This window comes from Pseudorca crassidens, chromosome 9 (assembly GCF_039906515.1).
Source record: "Pseudorca crassidens isolate mPseCra1 chromosome 9, mPseCra1.hap1, whole genome shotgun sequence".
In the NCBI taxonomy this organism is placed as follows: domain Eukaryota; kingdom Metazoa; phylum Chordata; class Mammalia; order Artiodactyla; family Delphinidae; genus Pseudorca; species Pseudorca crassidens.
Window position 1 is genome coordinate 9,934,651 of NC_090304.1, and position 24,153 is coordinate 9,958,803.

The window sequence follows — 24,153 nt, forward strand, 5'->3', positions numbered from 1 at the left end:
GATGCTATGAAGTAGTTGATCTAAATTGTGAGGATTTCTCAGAGGAGCTCCTTTATCTCACACAGTAGGTGGAAAACTAGAAATTCGTTCAATTTATTAAAACTCCTTTCCCAGCAAGATAAGCTAGGCACCATCCTCTAAATGGCTGAAGTACTGCCAAAGCCGCTTTGACCATTCTATGGAGCACAGTGCCATCTCGTGGCCACTCAAACCACCCATTACTACAGTGCAATTCCAGCATGTTAACTTGGAGTGAAAAGAACATTTTAAACTGCCTGAAACCTGAGGCACTTGAGATGTCTTCAAATGTTCTCAAAGAACAGGACATTCTGGTTACTTTTATAATTTTATTGACTCTTTTCTCCTCATATCTTTCAAAACAAAAAACGCAGCATCTTATCCCAAAGTTTCAACTCAACTAACTGCCTCAGAGAGGCCACGTGAAGCACCACCACTTTATGCCTCTGAATAACCACTGTAAAGACTAGAGTTATGTACATAGCAAGTTCAGGTTTCTGCCCACCTTAGGACACACAGCTGGTAATCAAACCCTTGTTGCCAACTCCAGGGACTCTGCCTGTCTTATGTCCCGGCAGCTCTTCGCGCCTGTTTAAGACTGCATCTTCCTGATGGCTACCCTTTAGGGTGGGTCAAGGCTGAGCCAAAGAGCACAGTCTAGTCCCCCGGTCACCTCCCACCAGCCCCCAGTTGCCCAGGCAGGAAATCATTTCCAGTCTTTTGTCTCCACCATTTATCTCCCTCTTTCTTCTTCAAAACTTGTTGCTATCACTTTCATGTAACAATGGATTCAGTGTCCATTAAATGGCCTGAGAGGCGGCTTCAGCCTGACATACTTTTCCTGAGCTAAAAAAGAAGAAAACAACAAACCTCTGTGGCCTTTCTGCCATGAGATCACGTAACAAAGGGAAAAGCACTACTGAGCAGGGTGGTGCTAGGGAAGCAATGCAAGGCCCTCCCCACCCCCACGGAGGTTTCTCCCGCACCAGCTCTTGCGGGGACAACACGGCAGATATTCTGGGGTCAAGGAGGTATAATGAAGGGAAACCCGTTTATTTTCCCCTTTTGAACTTCCCTGGTGCCCCAGTCTTGGCCTTCTTCTTAGCGGGCCCCTTGGGTTCTGGCTCCTTGCGCTTAGCTGAAGAGAGGGAGCCGGTCACCTTGAAGAAATCATCCAGGCGGCCCTGGGTGCTGCCCTGGCGGCTCTTGCTCAGCCTCCTGACCCCGCTGCGGATTCGCTCCTCGGAGAACTGCTTTTCACCACACATGAACTTGACGAGCTCTTCTTCGTTCGGCTCGCTCCACTTCAGCTCCACAGACTCCGGGTCCAGCACCTCGGGCTCCAGGAAGAGCTGCTGGGCCTCCTTGTGGAGCCAGTTTTCCGGCACAGGGTACTTGTTGGGGTCGAGCCGACGCAGGATCTCCTCGATGCTCTTGTGCTTCTGGATGAGGTCCACGGCCCGCTTGGGCCCAATGCCCCGAATGGTCTCACAGTAGTCACTGCCCAGCAGGATGCACAGATCCACAAACTGCTCCTGGTTCAGGCCCAGCTCCTGCAGAACCCGGCTCAGGTGGAACTCCTGGATGGGCAGCTTCTTGGCCTCGCTAGCAGTCAGGTGCCGCATGAGCACGGGGCTGCCAAAGGTCAGGCAATCCATGTCCTCGGTGGCCGCGGCGTAGACTCTGCCGGCCTTCACCAGGGCGGCGCAGCTGGCCTCAGCCTCGCTGGGCGCATCGAGGTATGGGATGCCCATGAGGCTCAGGAGATGCTTGCACTCATCATTGTGCTGCTTGGTGACCTTCACCAGCCGCTTCGTAAACTTCTCCACCTCCCCTTCGGCCCCAGCAGCCTGGGCCTGCTGCAGCTGCTTCTCCGCCTCAGCCCGCCGCTCGCTGCGTTTGGCCAGCTCCCCTGACTTCAGCTGTGGCGGCTTGCCGTCAAAAACGTACACGGGCTTGATGCCGTTCTCCATCATTCGGATGGTGCGATAGAACATGCCCATCAGGTGGCTGGTGGTCTCACCCTCCTCATTCTGCAGCACATCCCCCCCTTGGCGAACAGCTATTAGGAACTGATAAATGCTCATGGAGGCATCGATAGCCACCTTGCGGCCAAAGTAGCTCTTGATGTCATTCTCCCGGATGGCACTGGGGGCCACGTCGGCAATCAGTTTGGCCAGTCCTTGAATTCCCATAGCAATACAGAGGGACAGCTAAAAGAGAAAGGCAGGTAAGACAAGGAGGAACTTAAAGGATGCAAAAGGAGGAAGGGTTACCAGGGGTGCTATCTCACCCACTTCACGCCCTCGGCTAAACGTATCTAGCACAACAAAACGACACCAAGTCAGCACCTCGGAAGATGAAAAGAACAAGACAGGCTCCCATCGTCAGGAAACGTACAGTCTAGTAAGGAAGTCCTCTCAATTCATACTAAGGCCTCCTGAGAGTTAACTAACAGACAAAAACCCCGACAAAGATTAAGTGCTCCGTAAACGTTTTCCCTGCAGAACCCACTCGATCCTTTGGTTCGTGCCTCAAGCTGCCTGCTTTGCTAGAACGTGTACCGAGGGGACAATGCCTCGTTAGCCGGGGCATCCTCCCCCTGCGTCCGACAAACGCAGGCAGGAAAGGGATGTGAACGAGTGTAGCTCAAAACAATGTCTCCCCTCCAGGAGCTTAGTCACAATACGCAACGACCTCATGAGCTGGGAATTATCTTCTTTCTACAAATGATGAAAGAGGCTCGGAAGTTAAGCGACTGGCCCCGGGCTCAGAGCGGGAAAAGTGGCGGGCCCGCCTGACCGCGAATCCCGCGCTCGCTCCGCCCCGCCCGCGGCAGCCGCCGGCCTTCCCCAGCACCCGGGGCAAAACGGCCCGCCGCTCTCGGAGACGCTTCCGGAAGGGCTCACCTGGCCTCTGGAGCGCTCCGGCGTGGCCCAGGACAGATCTCAGCCCAACTCGCTCCTCAGCCCCGCCGCCTCCTCCGCACTAGCCGCTGATACACTCTAGCTCCGCCGCCTTCCAAAGCCCGCGCTCCCGTCACGTGACCTGCTGCGGCGCACAGCCTCCTGGGAAGTGTAGTACATGCCCCGGCCCTCTCGGCCAGCTTCTCTCACGACAAACAGTCCCGCCAGGGTGAACGGACTCGCTCAGCGAGCCGACCCTACCCTTCTCTACCGCTTGCCCCCACTCCACCCCGGTCGCCCCGCAGGCCTCAGATCCCGCCACACCCGAAACCACACGACTACAAATCCCACAATGCCACCTGTGCAGCTGCACTTCCTCTTCCGGCTGAACAGCGCGCCTGCTCCTGCCGACGTGTTCTTCCGGTGGCTGAGCGGCGGATTACCCTGTGTCCGGCAAAATGGTGAGAGGGTTGAGGGGAGTTCCGGATGGGACTTCGGGGACCCCTCGGGGCCCGTCCCGCGCCCTGTTTTTTCTCGCAGAAGCCTCAGATGTCCAAGGTCCAGAGGGCTGGAGGCTCCTGGATCCTTCGGCTTGGGCTGAGGGGCGGGGAAGGGAAGCCCCTTGCCGTGGACTCCTTAGGCTGAGGTTTTGATGGCATGGGCTTCTGATCTAACGATTTATAAGGATGAGGAGCATGGGGAGCATTTCTAATACCTTCGAGCTTTTATCTCTGTTACTTGTGATCAATCTGTTACCCCTGTCTGGAAAGTTTTTCCCGCCTGCCGAACTCGTACTCATACTACACGGTCCCGGGCAAAAGTCACCTTCTTGATGAAGTACTAACAACTGTCTCGGGCACTTGTCCTCTTTCTCCTGGGAGCCCCGCAACCTATGTACAGACCTCTTGCCACGTGTCATGGACTTCTTTGTTATTTGCCACGCCTCCTAGTGACCACCATCTGACGTGCCTCTGGCCCTGGGATGATGTCTATTCATCTTTGTATTTCCAGTGCCAAACACTGGGGCCGGCAATTGGAGGCTCAATCAATGGCAGCGATTGTCTTTATCATTTTTAGGGGGGCATAAATGTTTACTGAATTGAATTCCAGTGTCTCTGAGAACAATGAGGTCAATTTACTTCTCTAGAGTTGTTGTGTTCTGGATTTTAGAAGCGTTGGCTGGTGGGTGACAATGGAAGTTAACATTTGTACAGAACTTTACGTTTACAGCCCTCTTTCACAAGCATTATCTCATAATCTTCCCTATAACCTTGGGAGGGAAACAAACACCTATTGAGCAACTACTCTATGCCAGGCAGTGAGTTAGACGCTATTGCGTTTGTCGCCTTTCTTAAATCATACGTCAGCCTCGTGAGAGAGTTATTATTATAATCACTTTACTGAGGCTCATGTTATTCAGTAGAGCCAGAATTTTATTTATTTTTTATTTTAAAAAAATATTTTTTACTTGTTTACTTACTTATAATTTATTTAATTTATTTTATTTTTGGCTGCCTTGGGTCTTCATTACTGCGCTTGGGCTTTCTCTAGTTGCAGCAAGTTGGGGCTACTCCTTGTTGCAATGCCTGGGCTTCTCATTGCGGTGGCTTCTCTTGTTGCAGAGCACGGGCTCTAGGCACGCAGGTTTCAGTAGTTGTGGCATGTGGGCTCAGTAGTTGTGGCTCGCGGGCTCTAGAGCGCAGGCTCAGTAGTTGTGGTGCACGGGCTTAGTTGCTCCACGGCACGTGGGGTCTTCCCGGACCAGGGCTCGAACCCGTGTCCCTTGCATTGGCAGGCGGATTCTTAACCACTGCACCACCAGTGAAGCCCCAGAATTTTAAGTTATGTCTTTTGCCTGTAGGTCCTGAGATTCCTTAATTGTGTAATGGGAAGAATACAAGATTAGGAGTTGAGATCTGGGTACCAGTCCAGAGTCTGTCTTTCAGCAGTGATTCTGAGCTTGACGTCTACAGACATGGGTTCATAAGGCTTCTAAAATTATAAGCAGACTTTTTCTTGTATGCGGTTTGTCCCAGGCAAAGAGTCCATACCTTTCATCACGTGTTTTTCATGGTGGCCGGTGGCCTCAGATAATGTTAAGGACCATTGCATTGATCTGTAGCTAATCAGTCACCTTCTGTGTGCCTCAGCCTCTGACTCTCAGCTGCCCATCTTGTCTCATATTGAAAAGACAAAGTGCCACCTTAGTTTAAGATGTAATTGTTGTCATTCCCAACCGGAATCATTTGACGGTGGTTCTGAAGGATTTCCACATTTCCCAAGCTGAAATAAGCTCCTAGCAGTCACAGCAGCACGAGGCTCCGTGATAACCCCATAGTGCCCCCAGATTGAGGTCATGGGATTCTTTGATGGCTCTGATCTCACGCCTTCCCTTAGGAGCTTGAGGCCATGAGCAGATACACCAGTCCAGTGAACCCGGCTGTCTTTCCGCATCTGACTGTGGTGCTGTTGGCCATTGGCATGTTCTTCACCGCCTGGTTCTTCGTGTATCCTTTCACTGAGCAGCCAGTGGGCCAGAATTAGTGAGGTGGGAAACTGAGGGAGGGACCATGCTGGGTACATGCACCCTGCCAGTTTTGTTCCGGTATGGGGACGGGGGATGGTAAGGAGGTTGAGGGAAGGCTATTTGACGTCCAAAGTCAGGTTGTGGCCTTATTTTCCAGGTTCAGGTGAGCTCAGTTCACTCCTCCGGTTTCCAGGACAGTGAGCAGAGGGGCCTGGCTGGACTGGAGGCTAGGTACGGGGCCCTGTGGTGTGCTCAGGTGTCAGGAGGTACGAGGGCTAGTCCCGGCTCTGCCGCTCATTAGCTGTGTGACCTAACCCCTCTGGGCTTCATTTTCTTCATGGGTGCTGGAAGGGTGGTAGGAGCACCAGAGTCTAGGTCACCTCTTGGGCCCCTCTGCCCGGAGCCACGCCAGCCACCCCTTTGCTTCTCCTTAATTGCCCTGCCAGTTACGAGGTCACCTCCACCAAATACACTCGGGATATCTACAAAGAGCTCCTCATCTCTTTGGTGGCCTCGCTCTTCATGGGCTTTGGAGTGCTCTTCCTGCTGCTCTGGGTCGGCATCTACGTGTGAGCTCCCACGGGTAAGAGCAATGGCAGGGTGGGACACTGGAGAGGCCTCCCCACGCCCACATCAGCGGGGTCCTTGGGCCTGCATGACCCCTTGGTTAATGGAGTGAGACTCAGCAGAGTGGATAGGGACACCACACACAGGTGCCCCTTTCCCTGTCTCCTAATGGGGATTTGAGCCAAGTGGGACCACCTTTGTCAGTTCTGAGGTCTCCACACTGTCCAAGGCCTCGACCTGGCTCTGGGATATACTACGTAGGGCTGTGGGCACAGGCTTCCCGTGGTTACACATCTGCATTCTTACCTGTCATACGCAGTGATTGGAGAGCCGCTGGGGGGTGACCCAGCAAGGGGCCAGGATCTGGGACTTGCTTCCAGGAGTAGCCTTTTAGTTAGTTTCAACGTTTTCAGTCATTGAAATAAATTTTGACTAAGCGACAAAAAAAACCACCCACAACCTTGCTGCAGATGACCCACCAAACAGGTCACTTAGAATCCGTCGGCTCTGGTGGCCCTGCTTCCAAGGACTGTGCCCGTCAGCGCTTGCCCCAGGAGCGTAGGGGTTCAGTGAGAAAAGCGGATGGAAAGAAGGGTCACTGCTCTCATTCTGATACCCCTCTTTTTCAGGTACCAGCCAGGCGGCTTCACTGAATCCCTGCTTTTGTAAATTAGTTTTTTTTACTATGCCAGAAATGTCCCACCTGCTGCTCACAATAAAGGCAGATGTGTGACAGCCCTGCCTGGTGCCCGTCCTGCGGGGTGGGAGTGGTGCAGGTGCTGGGACCCACGACTTCCCCAGTCCCACCCCTTCCCGTTTCACCTGCCTTTCAGGTGGTTCCTGCTTGCTGGGAAGCCCTGCCCTCTGCCTATGAGAGGGCTATGGGGAGTGTCTTATCCTTAGAATTGAGGGCTCACCTGTGGATAGGAAGGGGCTTGGCCTGCCCTCCACTGTGGCTTCTAGTGTAAACTTCTGTAGGAACCCGTACCAGTCAAGTCTGCCCTGGGCCAGTCCCCTCCTCTGAGTGGTGCCGGGGACCCTCGAAAGGCTCAGCTTTTCCCTAAGGTGGCTACTTTTAACCCAGCCAGGGCAGCAGCAGGTCCGTGGGGTGTGGCTAGGGGAAGGGGCTGCTGCATCCTGTTCCCAAGCCGGGCCTGAAGCTACGAGGGATAATGGGGTACGAAGCATCCATTGGGCTCAGGAGCCCCAGTTGGTCCCAGGCCCACAGGCAACCCCATCTCCCACCAGAGCAATCTCAAGAAGATGGCGAGGCAAGCTCAGATACAAAGCAGTATTTATACATTTATTTATATACGTATATTTACTTCAGAAAAGAACAGTTCAGGGGACAGGAAGCAAGCAGGCCTGGGGCTGCTCCCCTCTGCCCACTCCAGAGTCAAAGCTCAGGGGCCGGAAGGGGCGGTTAAGTGGGAGGGAAGGGGCGCACTCTGCATACGCAGGCTTTCCGGGGGGCGGGGGCACTTGTGCATCGAGAGGCGCTGTGTACAGCTCGAAGCCTGGGGGAGATCGGCCCAGTGGCTACAGGAGCAAATGCCAAAAGGGAGAGCGGAAGGGAGGGGTAGGCTGCTGGACCCGGGGTAGGGGATGGAGCCACGACACCCACTCACCGGCACCCGCCAGGCAGCTGTCAGCCTCCAGCGGGTGGCCCACTGGCCTTCCCTGAAGCCCCTTTCCCTCACTGGGCTTAAGGCGACTTTAGTCCAAGGTTGACCTCCCCCCGCCCCCCGCCTCGGCCCCAAACTCAGCACTGAGGACCCCCTCCCCAGGCATGGAAACAGCCAGCTGCCAACCAGATTGGGGCGATGCTGTGTCCAGATGGCTCCAGGGAGCAGTGGAGGGTCACCTTCCAGTTAAGCACAGGGGGGCTGCGGTCCAAGAACTTGTACCCCCACTGAGGAAGCCCCAGAATCCTATTAGAAGGGGCAGGGCTCGGTAGTTGTATGGCATTTAGGGAGGGTTCCCCCAGTGGGAGGAAGGAGAACAGAGCAGCGCTAAGTAAGGCTCGGCCGCCAGCATGGTGTGGGCAGCCACGTAATTCCTATGTCGGAAGGAGGAGCCACACTGGGGAGGGGGCTGGGAGGCTAGGTATCCTTGCTACCCCCATTCCCCCTGTGTTTCCCTATCCCTAGGAGAAGTGCTTTGACATCCATAGCAGAAGGGGGCCCGCGGTCCCTAGGCTTCTTCAAGATCCAGGTCTCCCACAGAAAGGCCTCCCACTCAAAGCTGAGAATGAGAGGTAGATGGGGCAAGGCCTGGCTCCCAAAGCGGTGGCAGAATATCCCAGGGCAAGGATGGCATTTCCGTCCCCATTTCTGAACCCATGGCAGACACGACGAAATGATTTCCACTCTCCTTCCATGAGCCTGGATGTGGCCTCAGAAAGCTCCAGATACCCACTAAGAAAGGTTAACGTTGGCACTTGAGATAAGACTTCTTCCGTAACCCAAGCCCACCACTCTGCTCCTGGGAGGAGTGGGCAGAACTGGGACTACTGCCGAGCACGGGGCCCCCAGCCTGGCTGTCCAAGCCCAGCACAGGAGCCCTCGAATCTGGGGAGGTGAGGCCACCAGCAGACAAGAGTGGAGGGAAAGGCCAGTCCTGGTGGTCGGGAGTGGGGTGGGTGTCTCAAAGCTCCCTGGGACGGATCAGAGCCAGGGCCTTGCCTTTCAAGTGTCCCCCCGGGGCTCTGGCCCACTCCGGGCTTTCAATCTCCATCCTTCGACTCCTGCCCGGGTTTAAGTGCATTTTAGTAATTATTTCATTAATAACAGCAAAAGCTATTTGCATCCACCCACCAGACGAGACCAGCCTGCTGCCTCGCAGGGATTCCCGCTCCTCTGCTCAGAGACCTCTGTGAGCTCTGGAAGCTCCCAGGGGCCCAGGCCGCGGGGCCGCAACGCCATCTGGGGGCTCACAGGGAACTTCCTTCCCTTCGGGATACTCCAGGTTCAAGGGTCCAAGGCTTACCTGGCCCACTGGCTCCCCTGGTTCAGCCAGGCACTAAGTGTACACAAGGCACGTGGTCGGTCGCCAGCCCATCCAGGGCTGGCTTCAGCTGCCCTGGGAGCTCTTGGAGCCAAGCTCTCCCAGGGAGAGGAGACCTCCTGGGCCATGCTTAAAGCTTAGAAGTCCAAGTCCAGTAACAGTCAGACCCTAAGAAGTCCACTACCTAGCCCTCCCCAGGGAGCAGCTTCAAGGGTGAGGGCTGTCTGCCCTCCACTGACTCGTGGGTCCAGCCAAGTCTCTGAGGGCTCGAGCCAAGCCCCTGCCGGTCTCAAAGGCGGACGGGTCCTCTCTCCACAAGAGGGGTGGCTCCCAGTCGCAGAAGGGGAGGCAGGAAGGGTAGGCTCTGGGCCGAGTCACGGGCTTCCCCCGCCTCTGGGGCGCTGCTGCCCACCAGCCCTCCATCGGCCGAATCCGGACACATGTGAATCAGGCCGGCCTGGGCCCGGCAGGTCTCCCTGCAGCGCCCTCCGTGGTCTGGGGGCGCCGCCAGCAGGCCCAGCAGCTCCAGTGTGAGGACTTCCAGTTTCACCAGGCACGGGGAGGGCCGAGCCGCCTCAGTTCCTCCAAGGAAGTGTCAGCGGCGGGCTCCAGTGTAACACCATGGCGTCCAGTGTGGAGGGGCGCCCGGAGCCCCGGGCCCAGTGTAACACCATGGCGTCCAGTGTGGAGGGGCGCCCGGGACCCCGGGCCCAGTGTAACACCATGGCGTCCAGTGTGGAGGGGCGCCCGGGACCCCGGGCCCTGCTGTGGCGCTGCCTCCCTGGGCAGCTCAGTCACACAGGCGGTAGAAGTGGAAGTAGTAGTCTGCGGCCGGCCAGACCGGGGCCTCCAAGCTGCAGTTGGCCTGACCCTGGAGGGAAGGGCAGTGGGAACCAGTGAGGTGGCTCCGGGGGGGGGGGGGGGATGCCAGAGCGCTCCCCGTGCTGACGTCGCCGGACACTGCCCATGTCCCGCCATGTGATCTTCAGTCCCCCCCCTACCCCCAAGCCCCACCCTGAACCTCTGGGGGCAGACGGCGCAGGTGCTCACCAGCAGTGCCACCCGGAAGTGATAGGTGAATCTGCGGAAGGACAGGATGGTTACTGGCCACTGGTGGGAGGTGCCCTGGGGAAAGAGGGGGGCAGAGGGGTCAGGACAGCTGCGCAGCCCCCCACCCCCTGTCCCACCCCAACTGGCATCCCCCGCCATGGCCGTCGCAGCCCTGGCTCTGTGGCATGGTTTACAAAGTGGAGAAGCAGAGATCTGAAGAGAGATCGCAGGGTGCACTTTCTACTTCGGGGAGCAACAGCGCCCACCGTCTGTGTGTACTCCGTGCCAGGCAGCCGGGGGCCCACAGCCGCTGCTCTCTTACTGCCTTCCCTCTCACCACTGTGCTCCGGGCACATCCAGGTATTTCGCTCACCCCATCCGCACTGCAACCCACTGAGGCGGTGCCGCTTACAGACGGGGACAGTGCTGAGTCACCTGCCTAAACACCGAGGCTGGGCAGAGCTGGGATTCCAGCCCTCCCCGCCCAGGGCCTGAGCCTCTTCAGGGCTCTCACCCACTCCATCCTCTACTCAAGCTACTTTCTGCACCCCTTTTCTCCCCGGCTAGAGAGTGCATTCTTGGAAGGCAAGGCCTGTTTCTTCCCTACCTCTGTCTCCCCTCAGCTGGGCCCAGCACAGGGCCTGGGACAGAGGAGGCCCCAACAGCTATTTGTTGAATGAACACACGAGTGGGTGAGAAGAAATTCCCTTAACTTGTGTTGAGAGTCACAACTTCGGGTCACATGGCCAGGGAGGAGCCCGACGGTGACAGGTTCCCAGACCAGGAGGCAGCCCCCTCCACACAGCCCAAGAGATCTTCCAAAGTCACAGATGGAACAATGCCACTGCCCCCGCCCAAGCTTCAGGTCCAGCCTCCTTCCCATCTCCCCGGGCGCACAGCCCTCGCCACGTTTCCAGCTCTGCCAGCGCGCCATGCTCTCCCTGGCCGCCAGGCCTCTGCACCCGCTGTTCCCCTACTCCTGGGACGCTGTCCCCTTTCCTTTCCCCAGCTGATCCCGTATTGCTCTTCAGGTCTCATCTTAATCAAACATGACTTGGGGGCAGCTGGCCTGACCCTGAGGCCACACAAGGTCAGCTCTCCCTGCCACGGGCTCCCAGGACGCCCTCCACACGCCCTCCCCGTCTCCACCATTGCGCTCACCCCAGGTTAGGCCTTATGGAACTGTTTTCCTCCCCAGGCCTTCGTCAGGGCAGGCACAGGGCCGGAAGACACTCAGTGGTGAGCAGTGCACGCATGCCCCGCTCCCTGCGACACAGAGGCCCAGGCCCCAAAATGTCCTCCGTGGAGATGCCTGCACTCTTGACTCCAGCTCCCTCTCCTCTCCCGCTTGGGAGCCCAGATGTGCCGGCGCGGAGGAAGCTCCGGCCTGGCTGGCCCACAGCTTCCCAGTCTCCTACCTGGGTGTCCTGGTGGGCATGGAGGTTCTGTGGAAAGCCCCCCTCCTCACACGGCTCCTCCTTTGACATCAGGCTGCACAGCGCCACGGACACGGGGGCCGAGGAGCTGGGAAAGACCCAGTTAGCAGGGAAGTGGGGTTCCGAGCTCCTCCAGCCCAGCCCGCTCCCAGCCAGCCCTCCACTCTACCTCCCTCACCCCGGTGAGACAGGGCACTGAATCCTCACAGCCTGAAAATGATGCGTAGCCGTCAAGGCTCTAGACGGCTACAAACCCTTTTCCATCCACTGACCCACACAGCCTTCACGGCCCCTGGGAGGCAGCAGCGCATCTCCCAGATGAGGAACCGATGCCCGGAGGTTGCCAGGTCACACAGCCAGTGAAGCATGGAGCAGGCAATAAAGCTAGCACCCCTCCTCAGCCCCTCCCCCGGCTGCCTGGGACCACTGGGTCCCCATCCCCCACGGCGGCACTCACTTCATCTGCAGGGTCAGGCGGAGGTGCAGCGGCGTGCTGCTGCTGATGGGGATGTGGTAGGTGACATTTCCAGGCCTGAAAGGGCAAAGCTGGCTCCTCAACAAGGCCACCCTGCCCTGCACCCCCCCACTCCCAGCAACTCCTCAGCCCCCAGTCTACAGTGGAGCCCTTCAGGGGCCTAGAAAGGGGCTGCCCCACCTTGAGGGGAAAGTTCCTCCCTGAGGGGAGCAAGATCTGAACACCTGGACCGCCTGGGCTCATGTTACCAGAGGGAACCTGTCCTGGGGCGGGGGTGGGGGAAGGGAGGTAGCCAAGCCCACCTGCAGGCATCCTCTGAGGAGCAGTACTGGGACGTGATGGGCATCGAATTCTCCAGCACCTGGATGGAGGTCAGGGACGGCACTGGGTCTGCAAGGAGAGAGGCCACTGGTGCAGGAAGGAGCGTGAGAAGACAGAACACAAATGAGAAGCAGCCAAACCTGTCCTTGCCCGAGACTCGAATCAGTCATTCACACCTCAGCAGGAATAAATTTCAGGTTATTCTTTCCAGACTCCCACAACGGCTGGGGTCACGCCACCATCTTCCCCAGCAGCCCTAGGACTACACAGTTCCCATGAACCTGAGGTGTGCCTCCCTGACGGACCCAGGACACCCACAAGTAGGGATGGGTCTTCCATATCCCCTGCATGGGGCGTACAGGAGCCCGCTCTTCAGGCCCCTGTCCCTGACTGCACAAATCTCTTCCCAACTCGGGGTACAGTGACGTCAAGTTGGTAGCTTGAAATCAGCCATGGCGGCAGTATTCACACACACAAATCAGGGCCCCACTGTCCTTCGAAGACTCAGCTTTCAATGTCGCCTCCTCCAGGAAAGCCTCCCCAATCATCTCCGCACCTCAGTCCGGATTCTGTGCCCTCCCCAGTCGCCAAGCTGCCTGTGTGTCCCCTCAGAGCCTCACCACACTGCTGTTTTCGTGTCTGTGAGCCCCTGGGGGCAGGACACATCCATCTCCATCACCCCCGGTGCCCTGTACGGAGCCAGTCACAGAGAAGGGGCCCAGGAAACGGCTGCCTGGTAAGCATCTACCCCGTGGGGTTTCCCCATCACTCTGAACTTCAATCTCGGCAAACCAGTTTCTAAGCTTTTTTTTTTTTTTTCTCTCTTTAAGCCACAAAACCCATCAAATGGAAGTTGATGAGGAAGCCCAGTACCTAGAGCAGAGGTGCCTGGTTGAAGCCAGGAAGGTTCTCGGCCTCCCCTTCAACCTCCAAGGCAGCCCTGGGGATACTTCAGAGAAACCCGGTTTGAAAACAAAGGGTTCTCTAGCTTTGTTAAAACCAAAGGTATGAGGTTTGGAAAACTGGGGGGATTCTGAACAGTAACCTTCTTGCCCTGGCGTGGTGACATAAAAGGAGCCACGTGGACTTGGGATCAAATTCCACCCCTGCCGCTAACAGGCTGTATTACCCTGGGCAAGTCACTTCACCCAAGTTTCCATTTCCTCATCTGAACAATGGGGACGATTCCTTTCTCGCAGGACTGTTGTGAAGATTAAATGATGCGATGGATATAACGCTATATAATCAGCCTGGCCTGACTCCTGGGACTTAGTAATGCTCAGCAAATGTCTGTCGACTGACAATTCTGCACCCAGGTATTCTGGTGATGGGCTGAAATGGGCCCTGGCCAGTGAGCCTTGCCAGGTTGGGCTGAGCGGGGGAAGGGGTAGGGCAGGTACCTGGCTGGCTCCAGGCCTGGGTGGGCTGAGCAGAGCTCAGGCCAAGCTGAGGGGCCCCTCGGCGGCCCCGGACATGGAGACCAAGGCTTGGGCTGTTCTTGGCTTTGCCCTGGCCTCCAGGAAAGGGGACCGCAGGGCTGGCCACAGGGTCCGAGTTCTTTGGATGCTTGAAGTAGCCAATGCCGTTGGCTGACAGGCCCCAGGACTTGGCTCTGATGTTGGTGGCTGGCAGCAGGGCCATCTGGCTGGGGCCTGTGGAGAGAACCAGGCACAGGCTGAGAGGCAGGCACGGGCTGCCTCCTGCCCAGCTGTCTTGAGGGCCCAACTGGACTCTGGGTGGCTCCCTTCTATCTCCTGGTCTCCTCAGGGGGAACCCCCAGTCTTTCTCCAGAGCCTCATTCTGGGCTCCAGGAGACCAGACCCTCCCACCAATGAGTCTCTGGGGCCTTTCTTAGGCCTCCTGTAAAAACCCCTCCAACCCAAAACCTGGCCCCAAGCGAGCCATACCTGAGCGGTTGGTGGAGGGGCCGGGACTGGGGCTGAGACCACGGCCAGGATTAAAGCTAGGGGCAGGGGTGGGGCTGGGGCTGGGCGAGGAGCAGCAGACGACTGGGCAGGGGCGGCTGGAGCACAGGTCCAAGGTGCGGAGGGCTGGAGCTGGGGCCGAGCTGGTCAGGCCAGTGGTAACTGAGGAAGCCAGAGGCTGTATGAGCTGGAGTGGGGCAGCAGAGCCCCCGACCCAGAACACAGCCACCGCTCCCCATCCCACCCCTCCAAAGCCACGCCCCACACGCACCCAGCAGCAGAGAGGGCTGTGAGCCCGGCCGCCCAGTGGTCACAGGGGACTGTCGGAGCTGAGTGGTCCCAAAGCTCTGGCTGGACCTGCTGGGGAAGGGTGGGCTGAGCTCAGAGGGGCTGGGAGAGCCTGAGCAGGAGGCCTGGGAGTCCCAGAGCAGCGGGAGGGGCGCGAGGAGGTGGACAAGGAAGGCAGAAAGGAGGCAGAGGCAGGCGGGAGAGGGCTTGGTCCAGACACGTACCATGGGCACATGGCCTCACTCCCCCCAGGGTGCTGGGGCCGGAGCAGGGCCAGAAGACAGGAAGTGGACACGGCAAAAGAGCTAAGGGGCGGCAGAGAGGAAAAGAGGGGGCAGGCACAGGGGAGGAGAGAAAGAGAAGACACGGTCAGAGATGGCCCAAGGACTGAGGGTGACAGTGGGCAGAAGAGCCCAAGGCCCCACCCTGGCTCTCCTTCCCCTACCCCCTGTTCTAACCTGGGCCGCTCAGATGCCCCCTGCCACTCAGAGGCCCAGCCACCTGGAGGAGCACTGAGTAGGCCAGGGAGAAACATCGGCTTCAGTACGACTGCGAAGCAGCTGCCCCCCTTCCAGAGAGGCCTTCCCACCCACCCCCACAAACTCCTGGCGGGCTAAGAGCCTGAGGTGGAACCCCCTTTAGAGGAGACAGCCTCCAGGGCTCCTCCGACCCTGGGCTGCTCACCAAAGCCCCGCCCGGCCTGGCGATGGCCCCCGCAGCCAGGCCTCCAGGGACATACCCATCAGTTTCCACCAGGTCCTCCTCGGTGCGCAGGCTCAGCACATACAGTGTAGACATGGACACCACGCTGGGAGCCACAGGAAGGGGCCACTGTTAGAGCTGGAGCCACCACCCGGCGCCCTCTCTCCAGGGCGGGGCCTGTGGTTTTTGCTCCCAGGGGCTGGACTCCCAAGTGATGCCTGTACGCGGGTCTCCCCAGTCCCAAGGGGAGGAGACAGAACGAGGCAGCCCCCCTTCCTTCCCCGAGACCTCAGCCACTTCATCTCCCAGGCCCCGCCCTCCTCTGCCCCCAGGACTGGGCCCGTGGGCAGCCCGACATCCCTGGCCAGCCGCCCCCAAAGTCTGGGGGACAAGTCACCTGAAGGCCATGACCACCACCAGGGCGATGATGGTTCCCTGCAGGAAGCGCTGGCTGATGCAGGCCTGGTCTGGGACCACAGACGATGACTGAAGACCAAGAAGAAAGGGGGAAAAGGCCCAGACTTAGGGAGCCCATGGTCTGACCCACGGTGGGCTCTGCTGGAGGTGGGGTACTCATCCCCTTGGGGGGCAGAGGGAGAGGAAGGAGAAACCAGGGGCTGGGAGGGCTAGAGGATCCAGAAGCGAGGGGAGGGGAGGGGAAGCGCCTGGAGTCAGTGAGCCTGGAGAGGCGCCAGCTGGAAAGGGAGGCCACGAGGATGGGGAGGCCCCAGTCCCTGGCCCCCATCCCTGCCCACCCTCACCTTGCTGGCCACCTTGGGGGGCCTCTTCTTGTGGGGGACGCTGCCCGCCCGGCTGAACTGGCTCCCTGCGTGGCTGCAGCAAGAGGGCAGGGTCAGAGGTGCCTCTGGGAAGGGGGTCTTGCCCTCCCCGGCCCCGAGCCCCCACCTGAAGGCGCCCGAGCTGCCGGTGGACTTGAGGCTGTCGAGGCGCCGCAGCTTGGCCAGCTTGTGGCTCCAGCGCTCCAGCTCATCAATGCGCGTCTCCAGGTTGTCCGTCAGCTTGCACAGCTCCTTCACAGCACCCACGTTCTCCATGAAGATGCGCTCCTGCCGCAGCAACGGCCAGAGTCGAGGGCACAGTCAGCCCCTGGGAGCCCCAGGCTGTGGGCCCACTGGGGTGCCTGAGGAGGGCACTCAAAGGCTCCCTCCCCAGGCCAGCCTTGCCTCTCGTCCAGCCTCAGCTCCCTCGGCTCCCTGTGCCTGCGTCCGAACAGCATCCCCCCTCTGCACCTTTCCCCACCCACGGTCAGAACCCGCTGTCTCTCAGAGGCTCCCACCCTCCATCTCCCCATCTGATGAACACAACGTCTCAAGACTTCAGCAGAGGCCAAAACACATCACATGGTGCCCATCCTCACGCCAGGAAGGTTACAAACATTATCCTCACGACAAACCCCACGTTTAAACTTTGCCATAACCACATTAGAACTTCTTAGCGGTAAGTGTCGTTTCCCTCCTTTTGCAGGGGAGGAAGATGACCCTCAGAACGTTCCTCTTGCTCTTGATCGCACAGCCGCAGACTGGCAGAGTCCCCACCTCCCACCTCCACCTCTCCCAGTGGGGTGGGGAGGGGGCTCTGGAAGCAGCATGAGAGAAGACTGGGGGGCAGGGGGAATGCTCCTGTTCTCTGCACTTCAGTCTCCCCGGTCTCTACGGAGGGCGTGAACGCCCTCCAGCGGGTCCACCCCTCTGCCCCTTGGGCTCCCTTCAGTTCCTCCTCCACAGACCTTGTTCACCACCAGGAAGTTCTCTATGGTTTTCCCATTGGCAAAGACCACGTCTCCAGTGTCCTTCACGGCCTCAGGCAGGATCTCCTTCACCTCCTGAGCGATGACACCTGGGGAGGGGCAAGCCAAGTGTGTGTTGCGGGGAGGACTGCCCACAGCACCGTAATGTAAGCAGGGGCAGGGATCGGTGAGGGTGAAATTCTGGGGGCTAGAGATTTGGGATCCAGGGAGCCCTGGAGCAGGGGGCTCCGAGGCACAGGGTCGCAGTTCCAGGGATCAAGGTGTGGGGTTCCCTGGGCTAGGGATAGGGGCATATTCCAGGGAGTAAGGACTCCAGGGGAAAGGGAGCAGGGATCCAGGAGAATAAAGGCAAGATTCATCTAGGGAACAGAGGAGTGAGGATCCCGAGGCCACAAGTCCCAGGCTTCCAGTGTCAAAGGGCAAGGGGTCCGGCCCGAAGGGCAGGTCTTCCGGAGGGCCGGGATTCCCGGGGGGCAGGTTTCCAGGAGTCATGGGAAGGGGTTCCCGGGAGTAGGGTTTCCAGAGGACAGGGACAGGGTCGGGGTTACCAGATCCCAGCCTGCGCACGTGAATCCTTACCCGTTTCTGGCGCCGCGGCCTCGATGCCAGCAGTGGCGGCAAACTCTGGCTTGTATCTGTAGTGGACCAGTCGCATGCGCGAAATCCTCTTCAGCTGCTCGGTGGTGTCCACCTGCGCGGGAGCCAGGGCCGAACTGAAAGCCTCCCGTCCTGGGCCCGTCCGGAGGCAGCAGTGTGGAGGGGAGACCCTGCTACTAGGGTCGCGGGATCCAGAGATCCAGGGCCAGCCTCCCCCAGCTCCTTCCTTTGCAGCCCCGCCCCCTACAGAGCCCCGCCCACAAAGCAAACCCGCCCCCCGCGGGCAACCCCGGGCACCAGTTCCTCCCGCTCAGTTGTCCCCGCCCCCAGCCCCGCCCCCACCTCCTGCAAGTGCTCCTTGGCCCGCAGATCCGAGGGGTGCATGAGCGAGCCCATGACCTTGACGTTGCCGTGCACCACCAGCGCCTCATCGGGCCGGTCTGTGTTGATGCCCACACGGCCATGGTGGAAGACGGTGTCGGGCACCTGCGCCCGCTGCCACAGCACGTCGCTGTCACTCTCAAACTGGCCCGGATTGGAGGCCTAGCAGGAGTTGGGGTTGGATCAGTCCTGGGGGATGGGGAACCTGCAGCGCCCTGGGAAAGGGGGAAACCCCGCAGCCACCTCTCCAGCTCCAGCCAGACCTCCTCACCCCACCATGAGGGGCGGCTTAAACTGTCCCTCCCATTGTGGCAACCAGGTCCAGGTCCTGGCCACCTCCACACTTTATTGTGACCCGGACAGGGTGGGAGCCTTGCCCAAGGCCACACAGCGAGTGCCCAGCAGGGTCAGCATTCCAGCTCCTGACTCCTGAGGACCCCTGTATCTCTCCTGGGTCTTGGGGAGTCCCCAAGTCTGGGGAGGACTCTCAGCCCTCTGCGGGGAGGTGGCCCTCACCCGCACGATGATGCGTTCTGAGATCTGGGCGGCCAGCGTGTAGTTCTGGTTCTGTGCGTGGGCCTGGAGGGCCACCACCAGCATGAAGTACCTGGGACACACAGGGGTCTTAGAGGCACCCAGGGGTCTGCCCCACTGCCTCCCCACCCCCCGCCAGCCTTCCTGGGTCAGATGTACAGTGCCCACTCGGTCATCTCGCCCAGGCTCCCACCAGCCAGGAAGAGGGCATGAACACCCCGTCTTACAGAGGAGGAACCTGAGTCTCCACTAGGGGGCGGAAATTCCCCAGGGCCCACCAGCTAGGAACCAGGCTTCTGCTCTCCCATCTGTAAGTCATTAAGGAAGGGCTCTGAATCCCAGGTCCCTTTTTTGTGAAATGGGTGAGTCTGTGGGACTCTGTGCCTGGCATGCTATGTGGGGTGGCACCCTCCCGCCCCTCGTCCTCAGAAATGGAGCGGCTCCAGGGCAGGGGCACAGCCTGCTCACCTCTGGTCAGGGTTGGGCTTGCCCTTCTTGCGCATGTTGTTGGCGGTGGTCTCGCTGAAGTGCAGCCTCCCCACAGTCACCTTCGTGACCTGCTCGGGGGGCAGGCTGACCCTGCAGAGGAGGGGCAGGGTACTCAGGGCGCAGGGAAGGGGGCTGCGGAGAGCCAGGCCGCAGTGGGGCACTGGGGTCAGGAGTGTGTAGGAGGTGCACACTGTGGGTGCACTCCCGCACTCCCCTCAGCTCCTGCCAGGGTGAGCCCTCCTGGGGACCACCCGCCACGGGCCAGGCACTCACGTGACAGGGTTGAAGGGCCGCTTGCTTCGGTCCGACTGCGACTGCTCGATGTTGATGGACTGGTTGAGGGCCTCCAGCTGGGGGAGGGGCAGAGGCCAAAGGCACCTCAGGGCCCAGGTTCCCCACCTGGTTCCGCCCTCCTTCGGCCTCTCGGCCCAGGCCTGGCCCAGCTGGGGCTCGTGAGGAAACCGAGGCCCTGCCCTCCCCTCAGCCCACAAACGCTGGTGCCTTCTCCTACACGCCACACATCCCACAGCCCCACACCCACGCCACTCCCCCACCTATGTGCACACGCATGAGCGTGCACACACACACTCACCCTCATCGGCCCCCACTCCCGTCCGCACACCTATCCCAGCCCTGAGCACACACCCCGAACCGGCCTCCACAGCCACCCGCTCACTCGCCACCCAACATTTCCCAGACCCCGTCCCACACCCACTTCCCCTCAACCCCTCCACGGGCGCTGGCTGCGCTGCTCAATCATGACACTGAAGGAGTCGCACCCGGCCGACCCCCCTGGGAGCTCACGGGCTCAAAATCAACCACCACTGTGGCGGTGCCGGGGGATCGCAGGGGAGGGACCTCAAGTCAAGATGGGCCTCAGGGCAGGTGTCCCCGAGGACGCAGCAGTGTGAACGGTGAAGGTCAAGGAACAGCGGCGGTGAGCAGGCAGAGGAGGGATGGAGTGGTGTTCAGCGGGCGTCCCCGAGAAAGGGAGCTGCCTGGGGGAGGCGGGGCTGCGACTGGGCACAGCGAATGGCGGGAACGGGTGAGGCTGGGGTCCCAAAGCCCTCTGCAGGCCCAGCCTAGCAGTCAGGGCTTTGCTGGGGTGAGGGAGATGGGGTCCCGGAGGCCTTGGAAGGCAGAATGGGAAAGATCTCAGGCAGGAGCCACAGAGGAAGCTGCTGAGGACAGGTCAGACAAGGAGGTGGAGGTGGGGGAAGGAGGAGGGGACCAGGCAGAGGGGAGTTCTGGGCGACAGGAGGGCCTGGTGCATGGTGAGGGGTGGGCAAGTGGGCCCCGGATTCATGGCTCAGGTAACCAGGGCCCTGGAGCCCCGTTCCCAGAGAGGGGGCCCGGGAGAGGGGCAAGTTCCCAGGGAGTTCATTTGGGGGTGTGGCACTGAGACGGCTGACAGCGGGGTCAGAAGAGGGGTCTTGGCGGGGCGGCGCCGGCTTGGGATCACGGGGTAGAGAAGGAAACGGGAAGCGTACCTGAGAAAAGGGCTGAGGGGCCTAACGCTTAAGGGGCAGGCATGGGAGGACAGGCGGAAAGGGGGGCCTGGACTTAGCCACGAGGGGTTTCCTCAGGACACACTCACCTGGCCTTGGGCTCTTTCGACTCCCCCCAGCCTGCCTGCCCTGCTGCCCTGCCCTCCTTGCTGAGCCCCAGACCTGCCTTCACTCCGTGCAGCTTCAGGTAGAAGCAGTCGAGGGGCTTGAGGCCTTCGGGCGTCTTGACGTACTTGGGCTCCCCCAGCATGCCTGCCCCCCTGCCCTCCTGCCCTGCCCTCCTGGCCGAGCCCCAGACCTGCCTTCACGCCGTGCAGCTTCAGGTAGAAGCAGTCGAGGGGCTTGAGGCCTTCGGGCGTCTTGACGTACTTGGGCTCCCCCAGCATGCCTGCCCCCCTGCCCTCCTGCCCTGCCCTCCTGGCCGAGCCCCAGACCTGCCTTCACTCCGTGCAGCTTCAGGTAGAAGCAGTTGAGGGGCTTGAGGCCTTCGGGCATCTTGACGTACTTGGGCTCCCCCAGCATGCCTGCCCCCCTGCCCTCCTGCCCTGCCCTCCTGGCCGAGCCCCAGACCTGCCTTCACTCCGTGCAGCTTCAGGTAGAAGCAGTCGAGGGGCTTGAGGCCGTCGGGCGTCTTGACGTACTTGGGCTCGCCCAGCAGGCCGATGTACACCGTCACCTGGAAGTGGTTCTTCTTCTGGCAGACGAAGGCGTCGTCGCCCACCGAAAAGTTGAAACCCTTGTCGGCGTCCACGCGGTAGGTGAGCATGGGCCTGGGGACAGGTGGGGGCAGTCACCCGAGGCCCCGCACACCGGGCTTGCCCTGCCCGTCCCACCCACATGCCTGCGTTCCAACGCAACTTCCCACGTGGTGCCCCCACTTCTCAGAGATGGAAACTGAGTCCCCAGGAGGATTGGAGCTCAGGTCTGCCAGCGCCTCAGCCCATACTCTTCCCACTACGTGCCTGGGACCACCCCACCCTGGTGATGGGGGCAGGTTGAGCAAGACACTTGGACGGGAGGGAACTCCTGAGGAGGGGGCCTGACGGCCCCTCACCACACTTGGCTTCTTCCCAAAACGCTGCCCGAAGCCCCCTCCCTCACGGGAGCCGGGGTGAGAGGGGATGCGTCTGTGGAGCCTCACTGCGCCTGACAGCTGGTTGCCATGGAAACGGTGGAACCAGGCGCCGGCTCTGCGCTGGCCCAGCCCCTGCCCACCAGCTTGCTCAAGCCCCCAAACGTCCTCATTCTGACTCCACCATCTGCCCGGTTGGGGAGGGGGCACTCTGGGCAGCCTGGCCTCAGTCTCAGTTTACACATCTGTTGCTGGCAAGGTGTTCCAAGTCTGGACCCTTTGGGGGACCTCCAGGTGGACTGAAAGGGGGTGATTGTTGGCCCGCCCTCACCCAGGTCCCCAGGCACAAGCAGTGCCCCGGATGCCCAGGGCCCGCCTGGAGGAAGCTGGGCAGGGACAATGTTTCCAAACTTGTGGGGAGAGGCCTTTGGGCCTGGCTAACAACCAGGGGAAGGCCCGGAGCTCACTACTTCTCCCTCCCTGGGCTCCACCCACCTGCCTGACCCAGGGGAACACCCAGGAAGTGCCTGGGCCACACTGGGGGCCTCAGCTGCCAACTTCCTGGCCTTGGGACCTGGGGTGGCAGGGCTGGCCCAAGAAGTATAGTAGTAGGAATGGGAGCTCCTCACCAGGCCATAGGGCTGAACAGCCAAAGACCTGCCCCAGCCACCCAGACAGGGCCTCAAGGGACCCTTTCACCACTACCTCAGCTGGACGCCCCCTGCCCCAGCCCTGAGGGCTTGTGGCTAACAACCCGGCATAGCCTGGGACACCCAACTCCAGGAGGCTGGTCTAGCTGCGAGAGGGCCAAGTCCCAGACACCCTGCCCAGGCCTGGCAATGTCCAAATGAGCTGATGGTGAGCCATGCTCTCATCCCTCACTGGCCTTCCGTGGGAGTGAGGGGACTGGTCCCGGAGTGCTCCTGGCCAGGTCCCAGGAAGCTGAATCCACATGGGTGGGTGCTGAAGGAGAGCGAGGAATGCCCGGCCAGCCTCTGACCCAGTCCTCCCCCACCCACTCATCCCTCCCCTCCAGGGAGGGGGCTGCTGGAAGGGCCTTGCTGACGCTCTGCTTCCGGCTACCTTCCTGGAATGCAGAAGGAGGAGTGGGGGAGGGGAAGGGGGGCCAGAAAACACCCCTCCACCCACCGGCCCCTCCCTGGCGGACACCAGCTTCTTCAGGAGGCCTCGGGCTGGCTCCGGAGTCAGGAACCCTGAGCGCCAGTCCTAGCGCTTCCCTGAGCCTGTCTGCTCTTCTGTGAAACGGGACCATCTCGTGGCCGGTGTGCTCCCCAGCCCTGCTCTAGGACGGCGAGGCCAGGAGGGGTTAGGGGGAGCACAGGTCACTCACAGCTCTTTGTAGTTTGCATCGTACAGTGTCGCCCACTTGTTCTGCTGATGTGGTTGCCACTTGATGGACTGGTAGTTGGGGTCCAGGTAGGAGCCACTGAGGCTATCATTGTCCTGAAGGAGACCTGGAGAGAGAGAACGGCCATGGGCCACGGGCTCTGGGCCCCGGCCCCCCCCCCACCCCCCCACCTTGAAAGCTTGAGCAGGCCAGCCATGTACCTGGTGAGGGTGCACCTGGGGGGTGCCAAGGTGGCGTCTGGACCCGGGCGATGCTGAGGGGCAAGGAGCCAGGGCCGGGTGAGAGCGGGCCCTGGGGAGGCCAGGGTGGGGATGGGGCTCGAGCTGGGTGCGGTGGCAGGGATGTCACGGTCCCGGGCTCCTGTTTGATCATTCCATTCAGCATCTGGGCATTGAGGGTGTTGGGGGGTGATTCGGAGTGCTTCCTCTTCTTGGAGGGGTGTGTGGGGAGCCTGGGGGGGACACAGGTGTGCACCATGGGGGGCTGGCCCTCCCCGAGCCCCCTCCCACTGGGCAGTACCCCCGCTCCCCTCTTCACCCTGTTTCAGCAGGATACGCCCAGCCCAGGGGATACCTCCTGCACGAAGCCCACGCCTTTACCTCCGAAGTGCTCCCCCATCAGTCTGTGTTATCATTCTCTTTCTGTCCCTCCACCCTACCCCCAAGACTGTGGAATCCAGGAGGGCAAGACCCACACCTGACTTGTCTGTGTGTTCCCATCACGCCCAGCAACTGGCCCGGCACACAAAGCGCTCAGAATCGTTCGTGGAATGAACGAGTCTGTCCCTTCCCTGTAGTGTCATTCTCAGTGTCACTCTTTATAGCGACGGCTCTTTGGAGAGCAGCCTCCATAGTTAGAAACAAGCCACAGAGGGCCTGGGCCACAAAGGCTGGGAAAGAGCGTTTCCTGGGAAGGGGGCTGACGATTTGGGGGCTACACAGCACCCCTTCCCCTTCTGGTTTACAAAAAGCTTTGCCAGTGGAATCTTTCCTTGAATGAAATCTTTCACGAAATCTCAATGTGCAAAACAGATAAAAAAGACAATTTTACGGGTTGGAGTCAGAGCAGGAAGCTTGGGTCTCCGCCTGGAACCTCCTCAGAAACCCGAGGACTCCATGGTGACTGGAAAGTCACTGGTGTCTGGGTAAGAGCACAGTCCCAGGTTCAAGTACTGGCTCAGCTCCCTCCTAGCTCCGTAGGGCAAGCATCCCACC

General features: G+C 60.0%; 3 protein-coding genes across 9 annotated transcripts in view; 1 reads left to right on the forward strand and 2 right to left on the reverse strand.

The window, feature by feature from the left end:
• Window positions 1-333: 333 nt before the first annotated feature.
• On the reverse strand, window positions 334-3,826 carry FEN1 (flap structure-specific endonuclease 1). Its single transcript, XM_067748791.1, has 2 exons — window positions 2,928-3,826; window positions 334-2,231 (listed from the first exon to the last, which is right to left on the reverse strand). The coding sequence occupies exon 2, from the start codon at window positions 2,211-2,213 to the stop codon at window positions 1,071-1,073; it is 1,143 nt and encodes a 380-aa protein (XP_067604892.1). The 5' UTR covers window positions 2,214-2,231; window positions 2,928-3,826; the 3' UTR covers window positions 334-1,070.
• On the forward strand, window positions 3,251-6,753 carry TMEM258 (transmembrane protein 258). Its single transcript, XM_067748792.1, has 4 exons — window positions 3,251-3,385; window positions 5,322-5,431; window positions 5,898-6,034; window positions 6,648-6,753. Exons 1-3 carry the CDS (start codon window positions 3,383-3,385, stop codon window positions 6,022-6,024), a joined length of 240 nt encoding a protein of 79 aa, XP_067604893.1. The 5' UTR covers window positions 3,251-3,382; the 3' UTR covers window positions 6,025-6,034; window positions 6,648-6,753.
• A 547-nt stretch (window positions 6,754-7,300) lies between these two features.
• The window catches only part of MYRF (myelin regulatory factor), a 33,634-nt gene continuing 16,781 nt past the window's right edge, over window positions 7,301-24,153 (reverse strand). The window contains exons 6-27 of one of the 7 annotated variants that reach the window (XM_067748779.1): window positions 23,140-23,390; window positions 22,922-23,045; window positions 21,073-21,268; window positions 19,264-19,340; window positions 18,970-19,080; window positions 18,484-18,574; window positions 17,929-18,129; window positions 17,569-17,680; window positions 16,969-17,078; window positions 16,128-16,288; window positions 15,983-16,055; window positions 15,619-15,707; window positions 15,259-15,327; window positions 14,744-14,824; window positions 14,503-14,588; window positions 14,214-14,393; window positions 13,707-13,958; window positions 12,288-12,393; window positions 11,968-12,042; window positions 11,493-11,598; window positions 10,075-10,149; window positions 7,301-9,895 (exon numbers count right to left, since the gene is read on the reverse strand). In XM_067748779.1, coding sequence (XP_067604880.1) covers window positions 9,815-9,895; window positions 10,075-10,149; window positions 11,493-11,598; window positions 11,968-12,042; window positions 12,288-12,393; window positions 13,707-13,958; window positions 14,214-14,393; window positions 14,503-14,588; window positions 14,744-14,824; window positions 15,259-15,327; window positions 15,619-15,707; window positions 15,983-16,055; window positions 16,128-16,288; window positions 16,969-17,078; window positions 17,569-17,680; window positions 17,929-18,129; window positions 18,484-18,574; window positions 18,970-19,080; window positions 19,264-19,340; window positions 21,073-21,268; window positions 22,922-23,045; window positions 23,140-23,390 — 2,707 coding nt within the window. In that variant the 3' untranslated portion in view covers window positions 7,301-9,814. Of the gene's footprint in view, window positions 9,896-10,074; window positions 10,150-10,200; window positions 11,599-11,967; window positions 12,043-12,287; window positions 12,394-13,706; window positions 13,959-14,213; window positions 14,394-14,502; window positions 14,592-14,743; window positions 14,825-15,258; window positions 15,328-15,618; window positions 15,708-15,982; window positions 16,056-16,127; window positions 16,289-16,968; window positions 17,079-17,568; window positions 17,681-17,928; window positions 18,130-18,483; window positions 18,575-18,969; window positions 19,081-19,263; window positions 19,341-21,072; window positions 21,269-22,921; window positions 23,046-23,139; window positions 23,391-24,153 lie in introns of those variants that run through there. The other 6 variants (XM_067748777.1, XM_067748782.1, XM_067748776.1 and 3 more) reach the window with 6 other exon arrangements.